Here is a 22,276-nt window from a genome sequence, read left to right on the forward strand (position 1 = left end):
CATGTCAGTGTGCAGGAAGATGGAAAAACAGCGGTGATGCCAAACCTTCCTTGTGGTTTTAACTGGAAGCAGCCATTTTGCATAATGTTGTGTGACTGGTACGTCTGCCATTTGCCTAAAGTACATAAAGAGATTAACAAACTATATAAATGAGGGCTGTGCATAACTATTTCTGTCTTTGTCAGTGTTTTAGTATAATTTGTTTTTCTTTAATCTTTGATATAGATTTTTTAAACCACAGCACTGATGCATAGGCCACATTACTTTGACACAGCGCCAGCATGTTACTTCCTCTAGTCAGACTGCTGTGGGACATTTCAGTGATTATTATTTTTATAACTTTTGATAAACACCTAATCCTAATTATTATTTTGTAGCCTATAATTAAGGTTCCATTACATTATGGACTGGACTTCCTAACCCACTGGTTTTTTCTGTAACACAGTTTATTAACAATTTGATGACAACACTTGATATAAATTATACAATTTTCAACAAAACTGGAAAAACCAACCAAGCCATTTTACAGTAATTTGCTTTATTAGGGCTAGCATGGGCACCAGATGGTGTAACTTTAGTGTTTGTGAGTCAGAATTGAGGTGATTTTGGTTATTACATTTATAATCGTGAAGAGCAGGAAGTAGCATGTGAGTCATGTCACGTCTTACGTACTGTAACGCACATAACCTGAATGAAACAGGTGCTGTCCGGTGAGTTTTTTTTTTTTTTCGGGTCATGAATGCACCACCCAGTGTTTTTTTCCATGTGGGCGGAGTTACTGGTTTCTGCTGGAAAAGTCTGTGGCTGCGTTGGGTGAAGTCAGAGCAGACGCATTGTTGGGGGAGAGAGGATACTCACCTGTTGAGCACCAGTTGTCTGATATAAATTACCTTTTTAATTCACCTTTCTTTGTCCCTTTGAGATTCACCGAGCCTGAACCCTCAGAGCCTCCAGGATGACGGATACTCTTTTACCAAACGGCATCAAAGACGGAGGAGGAGACAACAGTTATTTCAAAAAGGTGAGTTTAGTTTCTTGTCACTTCACTTTGGTAACAAGAATACTGTACACGTCTGCTGTTATTGACCAGCGGACATTTTTACAGTTTCAGATGGGAAAATACATTACTGTTAGCTAGCTCTTTCATGGCAGGTTTAGTTTTTAAATACAAAATTTATATTTTCAGTCACTTTCTGTATTTATTGCTAATGTAGCAAAAATTAGCCCAAGAAAAGCTTTAATTTCCATTTGTCGTCTTTTCTCATCATCATTAGACAATCAACACTATATTGTAATATAGATAATAGAGAAACTGTATTTTGCTCAGTATTAGATACGAGAAAACAAAATAAATCAGCCATATAAACACTACATTGAGAAAAACTTAAAGTAATATTTTGAAATTTTAATTTTATCTTCAAAAACAGCATTGTTTCAGTCTTACGTTTACTACAACCAATACTGCGGCTCATCCTAATGTGTCATCAACAGCAGCACAGCACTGTCAGCCTCAGCTGTGTGTGTGTGTGTGTGTGTGTGTGTGTGTTACTTGAAGAATAGCTGTATCTCCTGCAGATGCTGATAGTGCGCGAGACTGAAAGGGCAGTGACCAAACATCCCATAATTAACACAATCAGTTCCCTGCTGCTGTTGTGGGTGCTGTCGTGGTGATTGATACCCCTGCTGGTAGATTTAGGTCAGATTAGCCTCCTGCACTTAGATCAATGTTGGCAGACCTGTTTTGTTTACTCGGGGCTTTTTTCATTTGTTTTCTTATTTCTTTATAATAATTGGTTGATAAAGGGAATATTGTAACACCAGTTCTGACCTTTGAGTTTTTTCTTGCACTCATGGGATGTGGATAACAGCATCAGCAAAGTGATTGAAATGTAAATGTGCCATGTTATCTAAATGGTTCCTCAGATAAGAGTTCTTTCCTTGCCTGTATTTGTAATGACGTTGAAGCCTTTTCATCATGTTAATTAGCTGGTGAGCTACAGTATCATTATATAGGTGGTAATCATTAAAGTAATTAGCATTCACTGAATCAGGACCAGCAGGGACGCCTTTCTAACCAGTTTTAGCCTATGTTTTGTATCCGTGACTGTAACATATTCAGTGAGCTGTTAGTTTGTCTGGGTTGAGGCTATGAGAAAGGCTCTTGGCAGTGGTTGACTGATTATCTAATGTGTTTTCACTGTCTGCCATGCTGTGGTCCATGTCTCATTCCTCCACGTTTGTGCTAGTGTCCTCAACTGGAGTGTTTTTATGGACAAGCTTGTTTAGATGGGCATCTGAACAGGGCCTTTGTATCTTTCAATCCCCCCGAATCCCCCTCTGAACGCTGTCTGGATTTAGGCTCTGTGCTGCACTTCCTGTGTCTATAAAAAGGTCGGTGGTAGCCAGGGTCTGGCACTGCCACAGAACATGATGGGAGACGGTACCTCAATCACAAATTGTTTACTTTATTACTGTAACACACATCGTAGAAGCTAACTCATCCTTCTTTTTCAATTGTTCTCACATCCTTTGTCCTGTTTTTCTCACTGTTGAACACTCTTTACTTTGATTTCACCCATCTCAGTGTAAAAAGTCTTGCACATTTGCCGAGACCACAAAGCAAAGAGTCCTGTGTTCTCATTTAGTCATGTTAAAGAGATTTGCAATTAGGAAACTTTTGGGTCAAACTTTAACCATGTGGAGCCAAGATGATCTTTGCATCCATTTTTTAGCCCCTCTGTCTCTTGGGTGAAAATGAGTTTAATGATTTACAAGGCCTCACTGGGCTCAGCCGATGCTCCAGGGAGCTGCTGCGGTTCAGGGCTTCCTTCCCAGCCGTCCACTGTTTCACCTCCAGCTGGCTGAGGTCCGACTTGACGGCTGCAGGATGGAAAGATGGCAGAACAAAAAGCCGAATCGGCATGTTTCTTCTCCTTATCCTCCTCGGCCAAAGAGAGCATTGACGTAGCATCTGGCCCGAGGCCGTCCTTCAGCCAGACCACAGACACAAATTGACAACATGTGTCCCGGTTCACAAACCAGACGAGCTCCCTTGACTTGGAGACACACTTAGATTCCCTCAGCAAGGTTTGTATTGGAAAAAGACAGATGAGAGACGCAGCTGTGATCAAATTTTGTCTCTTTCAGTGGTTCATAGAATATAAAGATGTCTGAATGAAGCACACCCCCTTTTTTGGACTAACAGGAAAAGCGTCCCCATAGTAATTGGAATGTATTCAGTGTATGAAGTCATACATGAATTAAGCTTGACCCTCATGAAGAGGTGTACATTTTTAGATATTGAGCACACTCCGTGTTTATGCAGAACTGATGGTGGTACCTCTTCTTGGCCAGTTGCCAGTCTGAATCACCAGTTGTATAAACCAAATACCTTGTGAACCGTTGCCCAATGCCCTACATGATCTGTATGAAGCCTTGGTTACACAACAGCAGAGTGACCTGCTGTTTGATGGATATGATGATGGACAGGACTGTCTTTGTGCTTTGCACTAATGAAGGTTTTCAGTACACTGAATTGAAATCAAAAGCAAATTCACCCTCACCTACTTGCGTCCGTCCAGCACATGTCCAAAGAAAAAACAAAACACAGCTATGCTTCAGAGATGTCACAGCATAGTATACCGTTACGGGCAGCTGCACTTTCCTATCTTTGTAAAGCAGAAATTTAAACTGTAAATGTCAGTTGTCAGGGCATAACTCCAGTCTGTCAAGCTTTACAAATCAAGACTCGATAGTCTAACAATGGCACAGCCATTGCCATGAGTACTAAGAATATGTTTAAATCAAATGAAGTTGTGACCTTCAAATAGAAAGTCAAATTGAATAGTGGATTTGGAGAATTGTGACATCCCTACAGGGCAGTGGCATAGTGGTTCATTTCCATGTATCTTGACTTGACACATTATTTTTTTACTTTTTCAAGTGATAAATTAAATGAAGTGAGTTCTATGAAGATCAAGGATGACTTTTTTCCAAGCATCGTGAGAGACAGCCAACTTGCAGACCAAAAGAAGACACTGTAAAACAATGTTCAAGACAATCCAACTCACAAAAGTCAAATCTCTCTAACTAAGCTAACCATAACTAAAGGTGTGGTGTCAAACAATCATGGACTAGCTATAAATCTTACTGATGAAACAAGATGTAATGGTCACTCACTAACTCACCACTGTAATGTTGCCATGCAGGATCAGGATCAGGATCATCACTTTGGAATGCTAGGAGTGATTATAGTTTAATAACTTAGCACATAGTAAAATTGCTACAGAACATGCTGCTATGGTTACTATCAACCACTAGCCGCTCCCTTCTTCTTGAACACACGAATACGCCCCACCCTTGATGTCATGATTGACGTGACAACGTAGTGCATCAAGTCCACACCCTGCAGTCACTCTAAAAATAGCTACTGCTACGTTCGGCCAGGTCACGCCCCTGACAGCCTCGGTACAGCTCTATTATGAGGCTTTCATTTGTACAACTGGTTAATCATTACACCCCCAGGTCACTGAAGTGTTTATACAGGAACACCCAAGTGAACACGGTGGAGTGGTTAAACAATAAGATAAAAGTAGAAAATGTTAAGTTAACGTGACCTTTCTTGAAACCATTTGACCTGAGGTGTTGAAATTTGTGCACTGTTACATACCGTTGTCCACTTCTGGTTAGTCATTTTACAGGAAGTGTCTCTCTGGAGCATCGGAACTGGACAGAAAGACTTCTCTTTGAGTGGTATCATATCAACAATTGTTTTTCTTCTTTTCTTTTTTTTTTTTTTTTATTATTTTTTAAAAGTTTTTTGGGGGGGTGTTTTTCACCTTCATTGGACAGATGATAGTGTAGAGGCAGACAGGAAACAAGGGGGAAGAGAGGGGATTGAAATGCAATAAAGGTCCTCAGCTGGATTCAAATGGATGTTAGTTATGTGGTATGTGCCTCTAACCATTTGGCTACCAGGAGTGCTCCTGGTTGAATCCTGCGGAGCCTTATGGCCTAAATAATTTTTGTTTTGTGTGTGTATTTTGTAGATATATTTAAGCAATTTAAATACATTGACAAACCATGACATCGTTACTGTTACATGCCCTGTAAGTATCTACATCAGCTGTTGCAATAAGTGCAGAACTGTCACTGGTCATGTGTCAAGCGGACCTGAGGAAACTAAAGGCACTCAAGGTTATTTGCTCAAAGAAGTCTGTGGTTTTGATGTCCAATAAACGTAATATATCTGTATCTACTCTACTTTTTTGGATATATTTTAGCTGCAACCAGTGACTCTATAACTCACTCTTTTAGTTGATCAATCCACAAAAATTTCCCCACCCTTTTGCAACCAGATTTCATGCTAGGAGGTTGAAATTTGCCACAGAGGTTAAGTGTATCTTTGTAAAGGTGTGTGTTTGTGTTCATGCCACTTGGCTAACTGGAGGTGTGGCCGTGGGAGTGACCTATTGCAGAGAAGTGCATAAGTTCTTGACCGAACTTTATAGAAAGATCCCTCACACATAGATAGACAGACACATGACTGAAACTTCCTATTCTTGGGGCCATGATGGTCAAGTGTTTTCTGACGTTGTGTGAGTGTGTGTGTGTGTTTGAATATGTGTATGCATGCCATCACATAGTTGCAGCCATTGCGAATTCACACTTATTTCTGTATGTGGGAAGCCAGTGAGGGATTTTATCTTTTTTGCACCAGTGCTGAGATGCGGATCAGAGGGATAGTGTGTTTTGACTTCCTAGTAAGACAAGTCTGGTGGCTCATCCTGCTGCTGACCTCAGACTTACTCAGATAAATAACTACAATGTAAAAGCGTCCCATTTTGAGGACAGTAAACTAACTGGTTTGACTGAGCTGACTGGTCTCAGTGCATCATGTTGTTTTTTTTGCCATGTGATGTACTGTACAGGCCACACCTCTGCTGTGTCGTGAGTCAGTCACTATGAATGTCTTAGTCCATGTTATCTGTACTGCTGCGAGTGACAGCCTGTTGACTTAGTAAGGCTGGGACACTTGTGGTTTTGATAGGGACAAGGACACACAGTACAACCACATACAGGCCATTAGGTGTAAACACAGAGGGTGAGAGTGTGTGTTTGAATTGGTACAGCTCTTTCCACACCCAGCATATTGTTACTGTTACATCAGCAAGTAAAGATAAACTAAAAATACACAAAAATGACTTTTAAAGCCAAATGTAACATTTGAACAACATCCCTATGACACATTATGTTTATTGATCGAACAATAATGTCTTCCTAGATGTGGTGTAGTGGATTGACATACCTGGGTGAAAGATTTATGAACAAAGTCAGAGGTGAAATGTTGTGGACTTCGAACTGCCTCCATTCTGACTCTGAGTGAACTCATCATACATTCAAATTTAAATAAAAAGCATGAAGACACTTGCCCAGTAAACTGTGGTATAAGTTTCTGCTTTTACAACCACTGATCAGAGCTGTACATCGACAGTTTTGCTTGAAAGAAATTGATTGGGGCTGACCTGGTATAAATAAACAGATGGAAGAGCTGATGGAAATTACAGATATATTTTATGATTGACCATGAGCATAATCCTCTTTTTTGCTGTTTGAACATTTTTCTTAATGTCTATGCATTTTTTTTTCCAGATTTCAATAAGATAGTATCTTCTGCTCACATGTTTGTTTTTGCATCTCTTTATCTTAGGGTTGTAACCCGTTTGCCCAGACAGGACGAAGCAAACTGCAGAATAAGCGAGCCAGTCTGAACCAGCAGATCATCAAACAGATGAGGATGAGGGCTGGAGCCGAGAACCTGCTGAAGTAAGAACAACACTGATGACTGACAATACATGCATGCATGTCATACATTTGCTGATTATTTTCATGAACAACAGATTAAACATTTAGTATATAAAGTGTCAAAAACTAGAAACACATCAGATCACATTGTAGAGCCCAAAGTGACACCTTCACATAACTTCTTTTTTTCCAACCAACAGTCCAAAACCCAAAGATTCTTCACTTGCTATCATAAATAAAAAAGAAAAAACGGCAAAATGTTTACATTTAAGAAGCTGCAGCCAGCAAAGGTTTCACATTTTCACTTGAAAAATGACTGACCAAATAATCATTGCAACTGTAGTGTCTGCTTAATTTATTAATTAAGGATTAATGAAAAGGCACCTGTTAAATGTAACTCTCTCTGTTCACTCAATACAATCACGTACTGTTCGTCTGTATTGCTAGTCAGTTATGTCACCGTTGTATATGTAACCTCTAGTAAACTTCAGTTGTTCTGTCATTATTCTGTCATGAGTTGTCATGAATTGCTGGTGAGAGTAAAAACAACACAGAGGGGCACATGATATTAGATAACAGTGTTGAAGAGGAGCATTCCATGCATCGTGAAAACAAAGAGTCACTGTGATATGTGGCTTTGAAGAAACCTCAGAGAAATGTGAATGAAATGTCCCCTGGCCTGTACAGCTTCAGTTCTACATGACTACACAGGAAATACTCTGTCCTCTGTGACTAAGAGAAGTTTGAGTGTCTGTAGTAGAGCCAAAAGCTGAATTTAGTGTGAAGGATGTCAGCCTCTCTCATTGTATGGCTCCGTTCTTTTGGATTTTGAAAATAAACTGAGTGATGTCTTATCTCTGTTGAAATACCTGTTCTTCTAGGATTGAATGACTGAATCAGATGTCTCAGCAGGTGCAATGCAACAAAGAAATATTCAGAAGTTTAGCGTCCTCTCATGCACTTTTCAACCTCAGGCGTTTTGTTCAGTGCGGTTAAGGGATTCTCCCCACAGAAAGCTATTTTTCTGAAAGTTGTTTCCTGTATTTGCTGGATAACATGATGACGAGCACTTTGTTTTTAAACCTGTCATCATGCTTTGCCCACAGCTCAAGTTATGCTTGGAAATAATTAAGTTGTTAATCAAGTTTTCCAATCTTGTCAGAAATCAGATGTGTTAATAGCTGTTCTGAAAGGTGACCCCAAGGTGAAGTGAAAAGCTGGAGAGGGATGCAACACAATAATCATTTAAATACACACAATAACAGCACACATTTTCAGACAGTCTCTGCTGGAAGACTTTCATAGTGTTGCTCAAGGTTGTACAGGTGAAAACTGACAATAGTTGTGTCAAGAATGAAAAAAAGAGTTTGTTTGTACTGTATCTACAGTATGTACAGGTGTTTATCCTGTTCCCTTTGATTTTTGTTGTTACAACACATCCGACTTTCAGAAATACTTCATAAATGAGTCTCTGTTGTTAGTGCCACATTTAAACAAATGCAGATTTTCTTCCCGTGGATGATCAGAGTGGGGAGTCATGTGACATGTAGGCTAATGCTACATGCTTGATCTCTATTTTCATTTGATGAGCATATTTTGGTCAGTCATTGGATTTATGTGTTGAATAGTGAGATGTAAGGCCTTGATATTGGAGGAATTATTTTTTTTGAGGTCAAGAAAATAAAATGTATTGTAATGTATATTGTTAACAATAAGAGAAGAACAATGTCTTTTGTACTTTTAACATATGTTTGCTGGTTACTTTGATATCTGGTCTGGGTCTTGACATGTCATGACAGAAGAGGATGACATGTTTCCGTGAAGACAGTTTTAAATGTAACACCGCCCAAACCTGCTTTACTGGAAAAAAAAACAAGTCTGTTAACTGCTATACTAGCTGCCTAGTGTGGCAAAAATAGAAGGCAGACAACATCCACAGCCATAAGTAACATTTTTATGGCTGCTTATTGTATTTAATTGTATGAAATCTACAGGAAAACTACAGCCTCAAAAATTTCAAGAGTTGAAACAACTGTTCTCTGACAGAGTGTCAAGAGAAGGGGAATATTATACGCGTCATAAAAGTAGTGTTTATCGCAGGCTCACTTAAATGGATTGCAGTAGATTATACAGTTCTTCTTGTTTCTGTGTCCACCTTCTGCTCTGTGTGGCCTTTGGCAGGTTAATGGGTCTCACATATGGTGTCAAGTTAAGTGAACTTGGGGTCTGCTGTCAAAAAAGTGTCTTATGGTACTTTCTGCCACTGAAGCACTGAGACTAGAGAGTAGGGCTGCAACTAATGATTATTTTCTTAGTTGATTATTTTCTCGATTAATCAATTAGTTGTTTGGCCTAGAAAATGTCAGAAAATGGTGAAAAATGTCAATCAGTGTTTTCCAAAACTCAAGGTGATGTCCTCCAATGTTTTGTTGTATTCCACAGTCCAAAAATATTCAGTTTACTTTCATAGATGATTCAAGATACCAGAAGATATTCACATTTGAAGACTTTTGACTTGTCCTCATGTAAAAAATACTCAAACCGATTTATTGATCATCAAAATAGTCGGCGATTAATTTAATAAGCAATTAATAATCAGTTATTCGATTAAATGTTGCAGCTCTACTGGAGAGACAAAAAAGTATGACAGTGTACCTTTTCTCTGAGAGTGTAGCTTCAAACTCTTCAACTAGGATTCTCAAATCGGCTCCTTCCATTTGTGTTTAGAAGATTAGTCTGGTGAGGGAAGATACCACTCTGTGTGTGTATTAAGTGTGTGTGTGTGTGTGTGTGTGTGTGTGTGTGTGTGTGTGTGTGTGTGTGTGTGTTAGTATATGTGTATGTGTCCATTAGGCCTGTCTAAGCCCACTCTCTGGAGCCTCCGCATTCCTCTAGTACTTCACATAGTCTACCCAGCCAAGGCCAGGGGCAAGTGGACTGTGTGTGTGTGTGTGTGTGTGTGTGTGTGTGTGTGTCTTTGCCAGCCCAGCTGCAGCACAGAGAACAGGCTGGATGCATTTTTGAGTTTCAGGTATGCGCTCATCTTTATTTTTAATGCGTTAAATCACATGCAGTCTGACTGTAGCGCTACCTGTGATCTTCCATCTGTGTGTGAGTGTCCACAATACTGTTGCCATGGCTATCCTAGATACTTTGACATACAAAACAGTAGCAGAAAAGAGCCGATTAAGAGACTTGAGTTTGAGTCATTATGGCCCACATAGAACCTAAATCCTTGCTTTTCTTGAAGACACACTGTCTTTGTCTTTTTCTTTCTCATTTGGTGCTTTCAATTTCTCAACCTCACTTTTTTCTCCTTCTTTCTTGTTCTGCATTCCTCCTTCTATCAGCAACAGGTGGAGTCAGTCTGGTCAGACCAGTTCTCTTCTCTTCTCTTCTCTTCTCTTCTCTTCTCTTCTCTTCTCTTCTCTTCTCTTCTCTTCTCTTCTCTTCTCTTCTCTTTATAGCTTAATACAATGAAAAGTAATTAAATCATTCAGTATCAATAATAAGCATCAGTACCAGCCCAGATATTTCTTGTCATTTCAAAGGATTTTAATAAAAATTCAACAAACTGTCAGAAACCTACAAACAGCCTTTCCTGAACTGAGGCTGGAAGAACTTAAGTGAAACCACACTTGCTGGTTTACAGCATGATTCCCACGCCCTGTGGGATGATATTAGATATTAAATTGAATATTAATAACAGCCTTTGTGCCGGCGAGCTGGCATCTATTCTGTCCAAACCACAGCACCCCTACCTCCTCCACCCTGATAGATTCCCCAGGCCAAACCTCCTCAGAAAACCCTCAGCAGGCCAAAGGGAAGTGATGGTGTGGTGTCAATGCTAAGCAGGGGCTGACATCCCTGTTATTTTCCAATGTGTAGTATGGGGAGAAAAACTACTATGAGTAGTCTGGTAATACACTGTGGCCAATGTTAGACCAAAGAATGGGGAGAACAAGTTTTAAACATGCTCCACTGTATGTAAGGCCACATTGTGATATTTGTTTCCCAACATATAATGGTAATAATGGTTTGTTAGTCTTTAGACCACTTTTTCCAGTAACACAGTTGTTACAGATGGAATATTTTATGTGAAAATGTTAAAATGGAAGATAAAAAATGAGCAATATTAAATCAACAATCAAAGACTATGTTGCTTGACCTAGTTTTTCCTCATGTTGTCTCTTTAACCTTTAACTTTTTTAACATCCTGCCTGCCAACGCTCCTTCACATCTCACCTTTCTTGTTAAAAATCACATCCTCTGTAATTACAGGGTAGAGAGAGATCAGGTGTCAGGGACACGGCTCAGATTGACAATAGCTGAGGTGTGGCTATATCTCCTGTTAGCTACGACTGACAGACTTTATTACGATCTACTGTAAAACAGGAAGTAAGACCACTTAAGTGTGTGCATTTGTGTGTGTGTGTGAATTGCAGTTTGTTGATTTCACAAGCAGACAATGCATCACAAATTCTGCTTTACAAAGGATGTGTTTTTGTATGCTTACACACACACCCTTCAGAGGTATTATTACAACCTTATCTCTATTGTGCATTAACCCTCTGTACACATACACATACACACACTCCGACCATCCCCTCAACACAAACGTGCACACATTATTCAAAAATGATTTTGCCATGGGAATGAGCTGCTGAACTATAGAGGGGTTGCAGCTGTGATTCATACATCTTGGTTAAGCTGTTGTGTACTGGAGAGTAAATCAAGTGCACAGCATGGGCACAGTGACGCAGGTCTGTGGTCCAGAATACCAGGGGAGGCACGCTTGTTTTAATAATCATCTGCAGGAGAGTTTGGCCACGTCAGAGTGGATAATAACAAGGCTGATATTTTGTTTTGCTATTTCTTTATTTCAAACATCTTATGACCTTTTTGTCTCACTTTTTTGTGTTTTCATTTTTTTGTCCCTCTCCAATCTCCCCTGTCTGCAGAGCTACATCTAACAACAAAGTTAAAGAGATGGTTCTGTTGGAGTTGAGCTACGTTAATTCCAACCTGCAGTTGCTGATGGGACAGCTGGAAGGACTCAACAGCTCAGTGGAAGTCTACCAGAACACCCAGTAAGTACAAATATAACTGCTCCCTTTTTTTCTACTGTTGATTCTGCTACTGCCACAGCTTATGCAAAATGTTAGCTACTTCCAAGTGACAAAAATTATTGTTTTTTGTTTTTTTTTAATCATAAAAAGGAGGAAACATGAACTTGTAAAAGTGCCCACACCTGGCATACAGGCTTGTTAAAGGCGCTTGTAAAATGGACATAAAATTCAACAAGGAAAAAACACGTCAACATCAGAAGACTTATTTTGTTGGTTTGTTTGTTGGCCACACAGCTAACATTTAGTACTGCTGGTTCACAAATGACTTCAACAATGGAAAAAGGCTGCGGTTTTTGTCCTCAGTAGCAATGCATCTGCAGGCAATAGAATGTAATTACTTATAATTTTTTTTAGATTAATTAAAGGTTGAGTTTCATGCCAACTGCCTGTGATGAGTCTATTAAAGAGATTACATGTTAAAATGCATGCACAGCAGCCAGAGTTTTCCAGTGTTGACACAAACAACTGTGAACCAGTCCTCTTGTCACATAGTGAGGTCACCACTGAGCCAAACTCTCCAAAGTGCAATCTAAATCAGATCATAGTTTTGATTTCCCAAACCTGCAGACGTCTGTTAAGATGATCTCAGTATGCAAACAGGGCTTAATCTGGAGACCTGAATTTAGGGCCATTAGTGATAAAAAAGTAGAATAACACAAACGCAGTGTGTGGATTGGCACCCAACAAGAGACTGATCTGGCTCTGACACTCTGTGATCAAGATCAAAAACACTTGATGACAGAGGAACAGATAAGAAGGCTGTATTGAGTTGAGACATATAGAAAAACACGAAGACAAAGGACAAGAGTCTGTTGTTGAACTGGACCAGCTGGTTTTGGGACACAATACACAGAGCGACAAGGAAACGATGAGCTGAACTTGTATGCAAACTTAGATAAGCATCTAGTACAAGGCCTCTCTCAGTCTGCCTGATGAGTGGATGCATGTGGGTGTATATGACAGTGATAGGTTATGTTTTCTTTCTTTAAAGACAAGCCAAGTTTATAGGGTGTGGATGAAAGTCAATATGTATGTCATGAGGGATGCACGCATTGTCTCGTCACGTGTCAGGTAAGCTTTAGTAGGACACAATGGACTTGATGACAGTGATTTGGAAATATAGAGGTTTATACAAGTGGTGACAGATATGATTTGAAACATGGCATCTCACTGTACATGTCTGTAAATACACCCTTCACAAACACATTCCCTCATGATAGCTTGACACCAACTGACAAAATAACCACATAGGTTCAAAACTAACTATGGTGCTAGACTGAAAGAAAATACCTCAGTTTTAGAGATAGTAACCAACTGCAATTTTCAGATCACAGGAGGCACAATATTTGTTAAAACTGTCAAAAAAAATGAATGAAAAATGAAAAATGAAATGAAACAGACAGTTGAATTAAATATTTTCGTACTGCAGAAATGTCCTGGCCTACACATTATATTCTACATACTGAAGAAAACATATTTGGTATAGATCCCAATGAAAAACACACCATAATCATTTTAATATGTTTTCTGTGAAAATGAGAATAATTATATAAAATGATCATTTCCTCTAATATTGCAAACCACATCATAGTTGCAATATCAGTTAAAATAATCACAATTCCATATTTTTTCAGCATTGTTCAGTAGTAGTAAGTGATGAACTGAAGGAAAAAAAGGGTTCCATTATGAACACAGAACCACTTTTGTGTGTTAATGCAAATCACATTGATTTTAAGGCTCTTAGATTGAAGCATGTGTGCGTCCAGGTGGCTCCTCTTATTGAGAACACTTGAGATCTCCACACACCATCTGCCCCACCACACATACACACAAAGACACACTATACATATGTTAAGCAAACTAAACCTGCACTTCACTTTCATACAGGCAAGTTGATACCAAAATGCATATGCATATTACACCACAAACATGGGCACTCCACACACTATAAGCACAAAAAATACATGCATGATGCATGAAGGCATTACCTTGTATACACAAACCCCAACGCACACACACGTCTGTAGAGGATGCCATGTTGCCCATGACAACTAATCACAACAGAGCAATAAAGTGATGAGAGAGGTAGGAAGTCAGTGGAGGATTGTGGGGGATGGGGTGTTGCATGGTTGTAACTATGGTAACAATTCTAAGGGTCATTGACAGAAATCCGAAGTACCAAGCTGCCAACATTTATTAGGGATTTTTAATGAGATACAGAACTAGTTAGGGTTGTCTTTTACATTTTACATAAATCTGCAGATGACCTTATAAAACCCAAAATACAAAGTTTTGTTGGCACACACAGATAACTTTCTTATGTTCTGAAGACTCAGTGCTGTAAGGAGCAGTAGGCTTTAACCTGGTTTTAATAAATCATCTTCTCAGACAGGCAGAACTCCCTGTGTATGTTGGTAAGAAGACAGATTTTACCCCTAAGGAATCCAGGCAGGCAAATATTTTCCTGAATGTATTTTATGTTCCACCCCAATTTAGCTGATGTTGTTACGCACAGAAACATACAAAGTGTGAGCTGTGAAGGGGTTTCGTGTCCCGCACCCTCCCCTTTGTGGACATAGAGTCAACACTGTACGCCAGCCACAAAGAAAAACACAATTAGTTTTCTAATTACATGATATTGACATCCTCAAATTTTAACAGCGGCCTCTCGGTACAGTCTTAAAGCCCAAGTGTCTCTGTCACGTGGGATCAGAGAGACTCAAGTGTGGGAACATCCAGCCTCCTTGTCAGGCTCTTAGAAAAACACCTGCTCACTGCACGCTCCACAGACAATAGACATGCCGTGAGACTACCATCACCTGTCCACCGTTGTCTGTCTGTGTAAAAGACAATTAAACATGTGCGAAGTCCAGTGTGTGGTAGTGTGTGTTATCATTTTCACACGACTGGATCCACAAAAGGCCTTACATACAGGTATGCAGGTAACACGCACGACGGAATATTGGATATGTTGAGAAAGTGCTGCCCTGTCATGTCTGAGCAGGTGTCTCAGTGGGATGATGCTGTCCAGCCACAATGGAGAGTTAGCCTCCTCCTCTCAGCCTGAAATACTACCTCAGTCTTAAGTATGGAAACAAAAACCTCTCCTCGCCTTTCTAGGCTTTTCCCACCAGTGCACCATCCTCTGAATAGCGTCTTTCTGAGGATATTTCTGACTCAGACCAGATTCAGCTGGTTTTTGCATGAGGTAATGCATAACAGAAAGCACATATACGTGACTGGGGCAGAACACGTGCTGTACAAACCAAAGAAAAAGTAGCAGCTACAATAATAACTGTATTCTTGATGGTGTTATAAAATATTATAGTAAATACAAGAATTCATTAACAGTTTGTAGAACATGTTGCTTATATACAGTATATTTGGCATCATCACATTCTTTCAGTGTCACTCACAGTACCAAGAAAGTTACTTATTCTTTGATTTGCGATTTAGTAAATGTTTGTTCAGTTCCTCTGTGTAGCTCATGTTCTTGACTGTGACACAATATGAACTTTCTTAAAGAATTTTGAATCAGCTGAGCTAAATTGATGACAAATGAAAACAGTAAAAAAAATATCAGCACAACTTGCTGCTTAATTAACCTTGCTACAGGATAAAGTGGAAAGAATAATTTGCACTTTACTGATATGAGAGACTCCAATAATGACTATAACCCAGCACAAAAATGGCAGTTAACAACATAAATTATCATGTTCTGAAAAAACAAATTCCTAAGAAGACTAAAAAAGTAGCACTTACATAAAACAGGAAACTATTGCAGATGAAAATCTATCTGATGTGACATACTCAGTCTCTGATGTATCATTTGATGTTTCCCCTGAAGTTAGAGCAGCCAGAGGGGGTCAAGGGGATATGACGCCATTGACAGGCAACCAAATGAAATCCACTGTTACCTTGACTAAAATTTCTCTGGTTTTGAGCATAGTTGGAAAAATTATGTGATATGTACACAACTCCACAAAATATACAACATAGGTCTAGGAGTTTTTAGACACTTTAATGTGAAAATGTTGATATGAGAAGGGTGTAGATCTTCTGTAACTCTGGGCAAGAGAGCAAAGCAAGTGGGAGATCAGTCCTGACTGAGCTGCTGTTGCAAACTTACACAAGCCAACAGTCAACTCTCACGTAAGTCAAAGAGGCCAGGAACGTCTGCTTATAGCCTGGAATATATCAGTGTACTGTGTATCATCAGCGTAGATTTGATATTTATTAAAGGGTTTAAGTTGTGCTGGTCTCTCTGTAGCTAAAACCAACGTTTCGCTTGACTGCTATGGCGATAGTCATCTGTTCCATGTCTTGCACACTGGCACTCGAACAGAGGGTGGGAAGGTGTGTGTGTGCAGAGAGGGGGAGTGAGCTTTCTAGAGGCTTTTAACATTTCAGATTCCTTGCAGAGCAGATATCCTCATCCCCCATGCTCCTCCCTCTGCCAACCCAGAGAAAAGACCAGAGTGATCTCATCTTCAAGTACTAATGGATTAGACTGCAGCCTCTATCTTGCTCCGTCAGTGTTACTGATGAATGAGGTTTTCTGTGATTCACAGAGCTGGTACGCCAGAGGAATGCTGCCTTATCATCAAGTGATGAATGTGTGAGGAGTTGTTTTTCTGAACGTACTGTGCAATGAAAAGGTTGTACTTCATCTTTGATCCCTTTGATAAAAAGAGCCCTGATTAAAATAGGTTTCTGAAAAAAAAAAAACGTCATGGTGACTTGTTCATGTTATGACTGAAGTTTTTGTTAGTGTTGCCCTCACTGGAAGTTGTTTTGAATAATGTAAATGTCTAAAAGCAAATCCAGAAGCAAACCAGGCTTATTTGTAAGAGGGGTAATTTATTTAGCAACACCTCATTCCCCTGCTTTCAGTAGGGGGAGGGTTTTGGTTTTTTATAGCCTCTGTCTGATCAGCAGCAGGTATCTGTCAGGTTATATTTCCTCAGCGCAGATAACAAGCTGAACCTGCTTTCCGTCTGTCAGCAGCCAGGACCTCCAAGTTCATACAACCAGAAAAACATTTAAGCCATTATAGCTACAGCCGAGATCAGAGGGAGAAGTTAACCTGCTGTTTTATGGCTTAAAACAATGATTATAAGGTGAAGAACCTGCTTTGGTAGAGGATGGAGGAAAGAATTGTTAGCATTACTGAACCAGTGCTAAAACCCCAGGATGACTAATCAACAGCGAGTTGTGTAGCTTTACAGTACAAGGAGACATGGGGGCTCCATTCACTGTTAAATCCTCACTCCTGTGTGCGCACAGCACCATCTGCTTAATCCTAACTACCCTTCTATCAAACTATACTTAAGATTAAGCAACAATTATTAGACTAAAATAAACTTTCTCAAGTGACAGAGCTGTGGCAGGTGTGATCTAGCTGCTGCTGGCACCTTATTTATTATTTACTGATAATCTCACTGTGACATTACTGTGATATCCCTAACGAGGTTTGTTCTTGTTGTTGAATATCTTGCACCACACCTTAGAACCTGCTTTTCTTCATCATTAACCTACTAATGTATCAGTAGACTAAAGGTGGATATACGTATATATGCACTGCATTGCCCTTTTATATCTAATGTCTAGCTGTATTATTCAGTGTCAGCACTGAGTTATTGTCCTTGTTGCCAACATATTTCTGTGCAGACTTCAACAATACTTCCGCCCATGTGTACTATATTGACCATTCTGTTATCTTGCAGGGAAACTGCCAACATCCCCCTTATTGCTCTGGGTCTGAAGGAGACAAAAGAAGTTGACTTCTCCACTATGTTCAAGGTACAGAAGCAGCAACTGCAGTTTCGCTATTCCCTACCTATTACAGTGCAAGTGTACAAGTAGTTTGCATTTAGAAATATCCATGTAATGCAGTGATTTTGACCTGAATACTTGAATAATACCGTAACTTCATTTAAGTTCTGAAACAAAGATGCATTAATGATATCATTTTTAAACTGTGTTTTATCACAGTTTGAGGTACCTAAGAATTAGGTTTCATGCTAAAATAGCACTTTGACATTTGGATTTTAAACACAACAAGTGACAGATGGATTGGTGCTCAGCTGCATGTTGTCATCAGTTAAACAAAACTGCCATTTTTGGGCAAACAGTCTCAAACACATAACAGCATAAGCCTAGACTTCATTGACTTTTTGAAAGTAACTAATACGAGTGTAAGGGTGACAAAATGCAGATAAAGGGTTACAAATACTGCTAATTTACATGCAGTCAACATGACCCACATTGGTAGGTGTTGGTGTTTCCAAAAGGATTTAGTTACCGCAAAGTTTAAGTCTCATTTCATGAAGTATTTGGGTCACATTGTCTGTGCCCTGTACACCTGCTTCTACATTATGTTTGCTATTTATTTACTCAGGATCATCCGACTGTAAAAAGATTTATGTTATTAACCAGAAGTAGGTCAGCAGTTTTTGAGACTGGTGCAGTTATCACGTAGCTATGTCACATCATAGGGAAGCACCCTCGTAAATGTCCTGATGATGGCTCATTTACAGTGCCTCGCATCCTGTTCTGAGGCGCTCTGGCGTCATGGTCTCTGAGTATGTTAATGCTGCTGTTCTTACTGTCTGTGATCACACCTCAGTCTTAATGACTTAGTGTCTTCTACCTTTGGCTGCTTCTGACAGAGTGACAGTTCTCACCAGCCTACTTGGCATGGTAGAGTTGGACTTGACATCTGTGTGCAGTTAAGAACACTGTGACAGAGTGGACTAGTTGTGAGTGTAATTTTGTACTGAGATGTTGAGCTGTGTTTGTTTCTGACAGGACTTCATCTTGGAGCACTACAGTGAAGATGGGAACAATTATGAAGAAGAGATTGCTGACCTGATGGACCTGCGGCAGGTAGTGTACACTCAGAGTCTAGTATGACATCATGTGATGATCATTTCATTTATATTAGTGGTCTCCATAATGGTCAGTTTTGGATTGAGCATGTGTTCAGGAACAGTCACAGTGTGTTTTAAAGGGGTTTATTATGCCCATTTATGCACCCATACAGGTTTCTGCCACACAAAGCACCATGGAATGTTTTGTCTGTAGGACTTACTGGCTGGTGCACTCAAACCAGGAAAACATATTTTCTCACCCCCTTGTCGTGCTCTCTGATCATGCGGATGTTAGTTTCTGTTTTATTTTCTGAGATTTTGAGATATCACTCACTGGGATTTCATACACCATCAAGATGAGTGGATTTTCTTTTTCTGAGATGTCCAAATTTTTGATGCTGGGAGCATCACAATAATAAAAATGCTCTGTTGTATTCATGTAGTGACACAATTCTCAGGTGAAAACCTCAGTACATAAAAGTGAAGCCATCCACATAGCTAAATACCACTATTGTAAGTTTTTTTATTTTGTTTCCGTCTAACAACGCTGTATGTCTTCACTGTTATTCATTATTGCAGACTGTATCAGATCTCTTTCTTTTCTTGTCCCAGGCTTGCAGAACACCAAGTCGAAATGAGGCTGGGGTCGAGCTTCTAGCAAAATACTTCAGCCATCTTCCTCTGATGGAGAGCCGATTCTTCTCCCCATCCCGCCAGACGGGAATCTTCTTTACCTGGTAAGCACCAATTATTAACAATTTTAACAAATTTTCATTAATTTAAATAATAATAATATACTGTCTTTGAGTGCAGTTGTCAAAATGAAGTTGATGAAATTCTTTTCAAAGAACAAAATCAAACAAATCAAATACAAACAGCAGCTGCAAGATGCCTGGCTGTGTTTTGGCTCATACGATAGATAAACGGAAAGAACTGGTTTTCATCACAGCATTTTGGTTTGTCCTGACTTCCTGCTGCATTTTGCACCTGTTACAAACGGAAGAGAATTTCTGTGTAGAGACCGAGAGAAGTCAGTCCATATGAGGAGACATAGAGGCATGGATAACTTAATCAAGGCCCGCAAATAATCGACGCTTCATGGCAGCCAAATTGATATGAAATAATAGAGTAAACACAGGTGCTACCAGTGATACTAAGTAAGGTTCTGTATTGTGCATGTTGGCTCTCTGTTGTACTCAGTTGAATGGGACCTTAAATTGTATCTTTGGTAACACCTGTCTTTACTATTTCATATCCATATGGCTGCTGTGAAAAAGGCCCATAACAGAATCCTTACTGTGGATAGATATTTTAAACTCAAGTGAACAAAAGAGGGTATGAGTCGAGGACACACACATTGTTTTTAGCAAGCTTGTTGTGTGTTAATGTTATCAGATCAGTTACTAATGCTGACTCTGTTTAATGGAGTCTGTGGAGGCAAATGGAGCAATTTTCATCAATTTTGGGGAAATTTTGTGACATCCAGCACTAAGTGTTTGAAAAGCATCCAATGTTGCTGTATGTAAATTTTTTACTGCATATTTTTGGCAAAGGCTTTTATTTTTGCTGTATTTAACTGCTTACTTCCTGGTGACTGTGTTTATTTAACTACAAACTTCATGTTCAGTATTACTGCTTGTATCTTTTACGATGTTTATCTTTTTGGTCTTTACGTAACATACTTTTATGGTTGTTTTGATTCTTGCTTTACAAAAAGAAATAAAGAGAACTTCAACCTGTCTTCTTCAGGTATGACTCCTTCACAGGAGTGCCAGTATGCCAACAGAACCTGTCACTGGAGAAGGCCAGCATCCTCTTCAACATGGCTGCCCTGTACTCTCAGATCGGTACCCGCAGTAACCGACAGACAATAGCTGGCCTGGAGGAGGCCATTTCTTCCTTCCAGATTGCTGCAGGTAGGAAGAGACAAGAGCGATAAACTGCTCTAATCAGATATTTCCTCTTTCACCACCCTATATATGACCTTATTATATAATTTCCAACATTCACAGATATCAAAAGAGGAAAAGTCTTCTTTATTTCTTAAATCCAGGCTCATCTGTGATCAGAAGCAATATCTGGTTTCAGTAATTCAAGCAAGAGACATAAAGGAAGTAGCTGAGCTTCTGAAATGCTCCCAGTGATAGAAGCTGGTCACAAAGAACACATATGATAAGTAACATGAATAGAGAGAGGAAGAAAAAGAAAGAAATGAACACTGACATCAACATGTTTTGTTTATATTTTTGTTCTTTTAAATATTTGACATATAAGTCAACCGCTATAGCTCAAAAATGGCCTGGTGAAAATGTCCCTTTTCCCTTTGCTTTGACCTTAACATGAAAAAAAGCACACAGTTCACCCTTATTTTGAGAATATGTGCTAGCCTCCACCCTCTGACTTCTGCTCCATGACGGAGAATGAATGCAGTTGATGTTTGTCTGGCTTCTTGTCATGTGGCTGAGCTCCAGAGAAGCACCAATCATATGAACTGGTTTCCCAACCCTCTGAGGTTTCAGGAAGCTCCGACAAGTCTTGATAGAATTATGACTTGGCAGTATGAGGGGTATTGCAGTATAATTACAGCTCTGAACGGCAATGGCTTTGGCAATGTTGCTTTGATGGCTATAATTTAGGCTTCTACTATGTAAAACAATTAAGCCTGTTATGAGGAACATTGTCACCAGTATTACAAGCCAGTAATAAACTAAGTCGGGAAGTGACAGGCAGGGTTGCGAGCTGTAGGAAGGCTGCCGCAGTGCCCTTAAGCCAGGGACACAAAGGCAGTTTAGAGCATGGGAGGAGCCAGCCAACAATGGCAGTACCTTAAGATGAAGCATAGCGAGGCAGTGCTCTGTTATTAAGTTGTCTACAACTCTCTGCTGCCAGGTTTTTAATCTGTAAAATAAGAGGGAGGCGATCTCAGTTGGAATGCAGATGGCCTTATTGCTCCCATTGAACATGAAAAGCTAATTTAAGGAGGTTTGTGTCTTGGCTCAATGTTAAAGAAGCATATACACACTGATGTTACTGCTAGCAGAGCTTTTCTCCTTTGCTGGATGCTGTAGTAACAGCAACAGACCCTAGGAAAAAAAAAAAGAAGTGGATGATCTAACAAACTAAATCACTTAAGTCTGTATGAAACCTTTCTAAAACATTTGTATAAGTGAGTGTCAGTAATTAGGGTTAATTTACAAGCGTGCTGAAGAGCCCAATCTCTCATTTTGTGGACCAGCAAACTATTTGCATCTCTCAAACTTACTATTTTAGTTTTGCCCATGAAAAATCACTGCTGTCTGAACTAATTAGAGTTAACTATACTAACAGATTATTACTAGTAATACTACCTGCGATTATCAGAATAATCTGTTGAATGTTTGGGGGCTACATTTTATCTCTTTTTCCCATTTAGTTCCCATCCAATCATGAGGCCTAAACTGTAACCAAAAGGTATATGTTGTGAAATTATCA

The 22,276-nt window shown here is 39.5% G+C and overlaps 1 protein-coding gene across 2 annotated transcripts in view; it reads left to right on the top strand.

Annotated features, from left to right (window-relative positions):
• The first annotated feature begins 724 nt into the window (after positions 1 to 724).
• rhpn2 (rhophilin, Rho GTPase binding protein 2) overlaps positions 725 to 22,276 on the top strand; it is a 32,912-nt gene continuing 11,360 nt past the window's right edge. The window contains exons 1-7 of one of the 2 annotated variants that reach the window (XM_084721390.1): positions 725 to 1,021; positions 6,710 to 6,825; positions 11,766 to 11,894; positions 17,660 to 17,735; positions 18,744 to 18,821; positions 19,418 to 19,542; positions 20,555 to 20,721. In XM_084721390.1, the coding sequence (XP_084577516.1) occupies positions 956 to 1,021; positions 6,710 to 6,825; positions 11,766 to 11,894; positions 17,660 to 17,735; positions 18,744 to 18,821; positions 19,418 to 19,542; positions 20,555 to 20,721 (757 nt within the window). In that variant the 5' untranslated portion in view covers positions 725 to 955. The remainder of the gene's footprint in view (positions 1,022 to 6,709; positions 6,826 to 11,765; positions 11,895 to 17,659; positions 17,736 to 18,743; positions 18,822 to 19,417; positions 19,543 to 20,554; positions 20,722 to 22,276) is intronic. The other variant, XM_084721381.1, reaches the window with a different exon arrangement.

The sequence above is a fragment of the Lutjanus erythropterus genome, chromosome 1 (assembly GCF_056507025.1).
Source record: "Lutjanus erythropterus isolate fLutEry1 chromosome 1, fLutEry1.hap2, whole genome shotgun sequence".
Taxonomy (NCBI): domain Eukaryota; kingdom Metazoa; phylum Chordata; class Actinopteri; order Lutjaniformes; family Lutjanidae; genus Lutjanus; species Lutjanus erythropterus.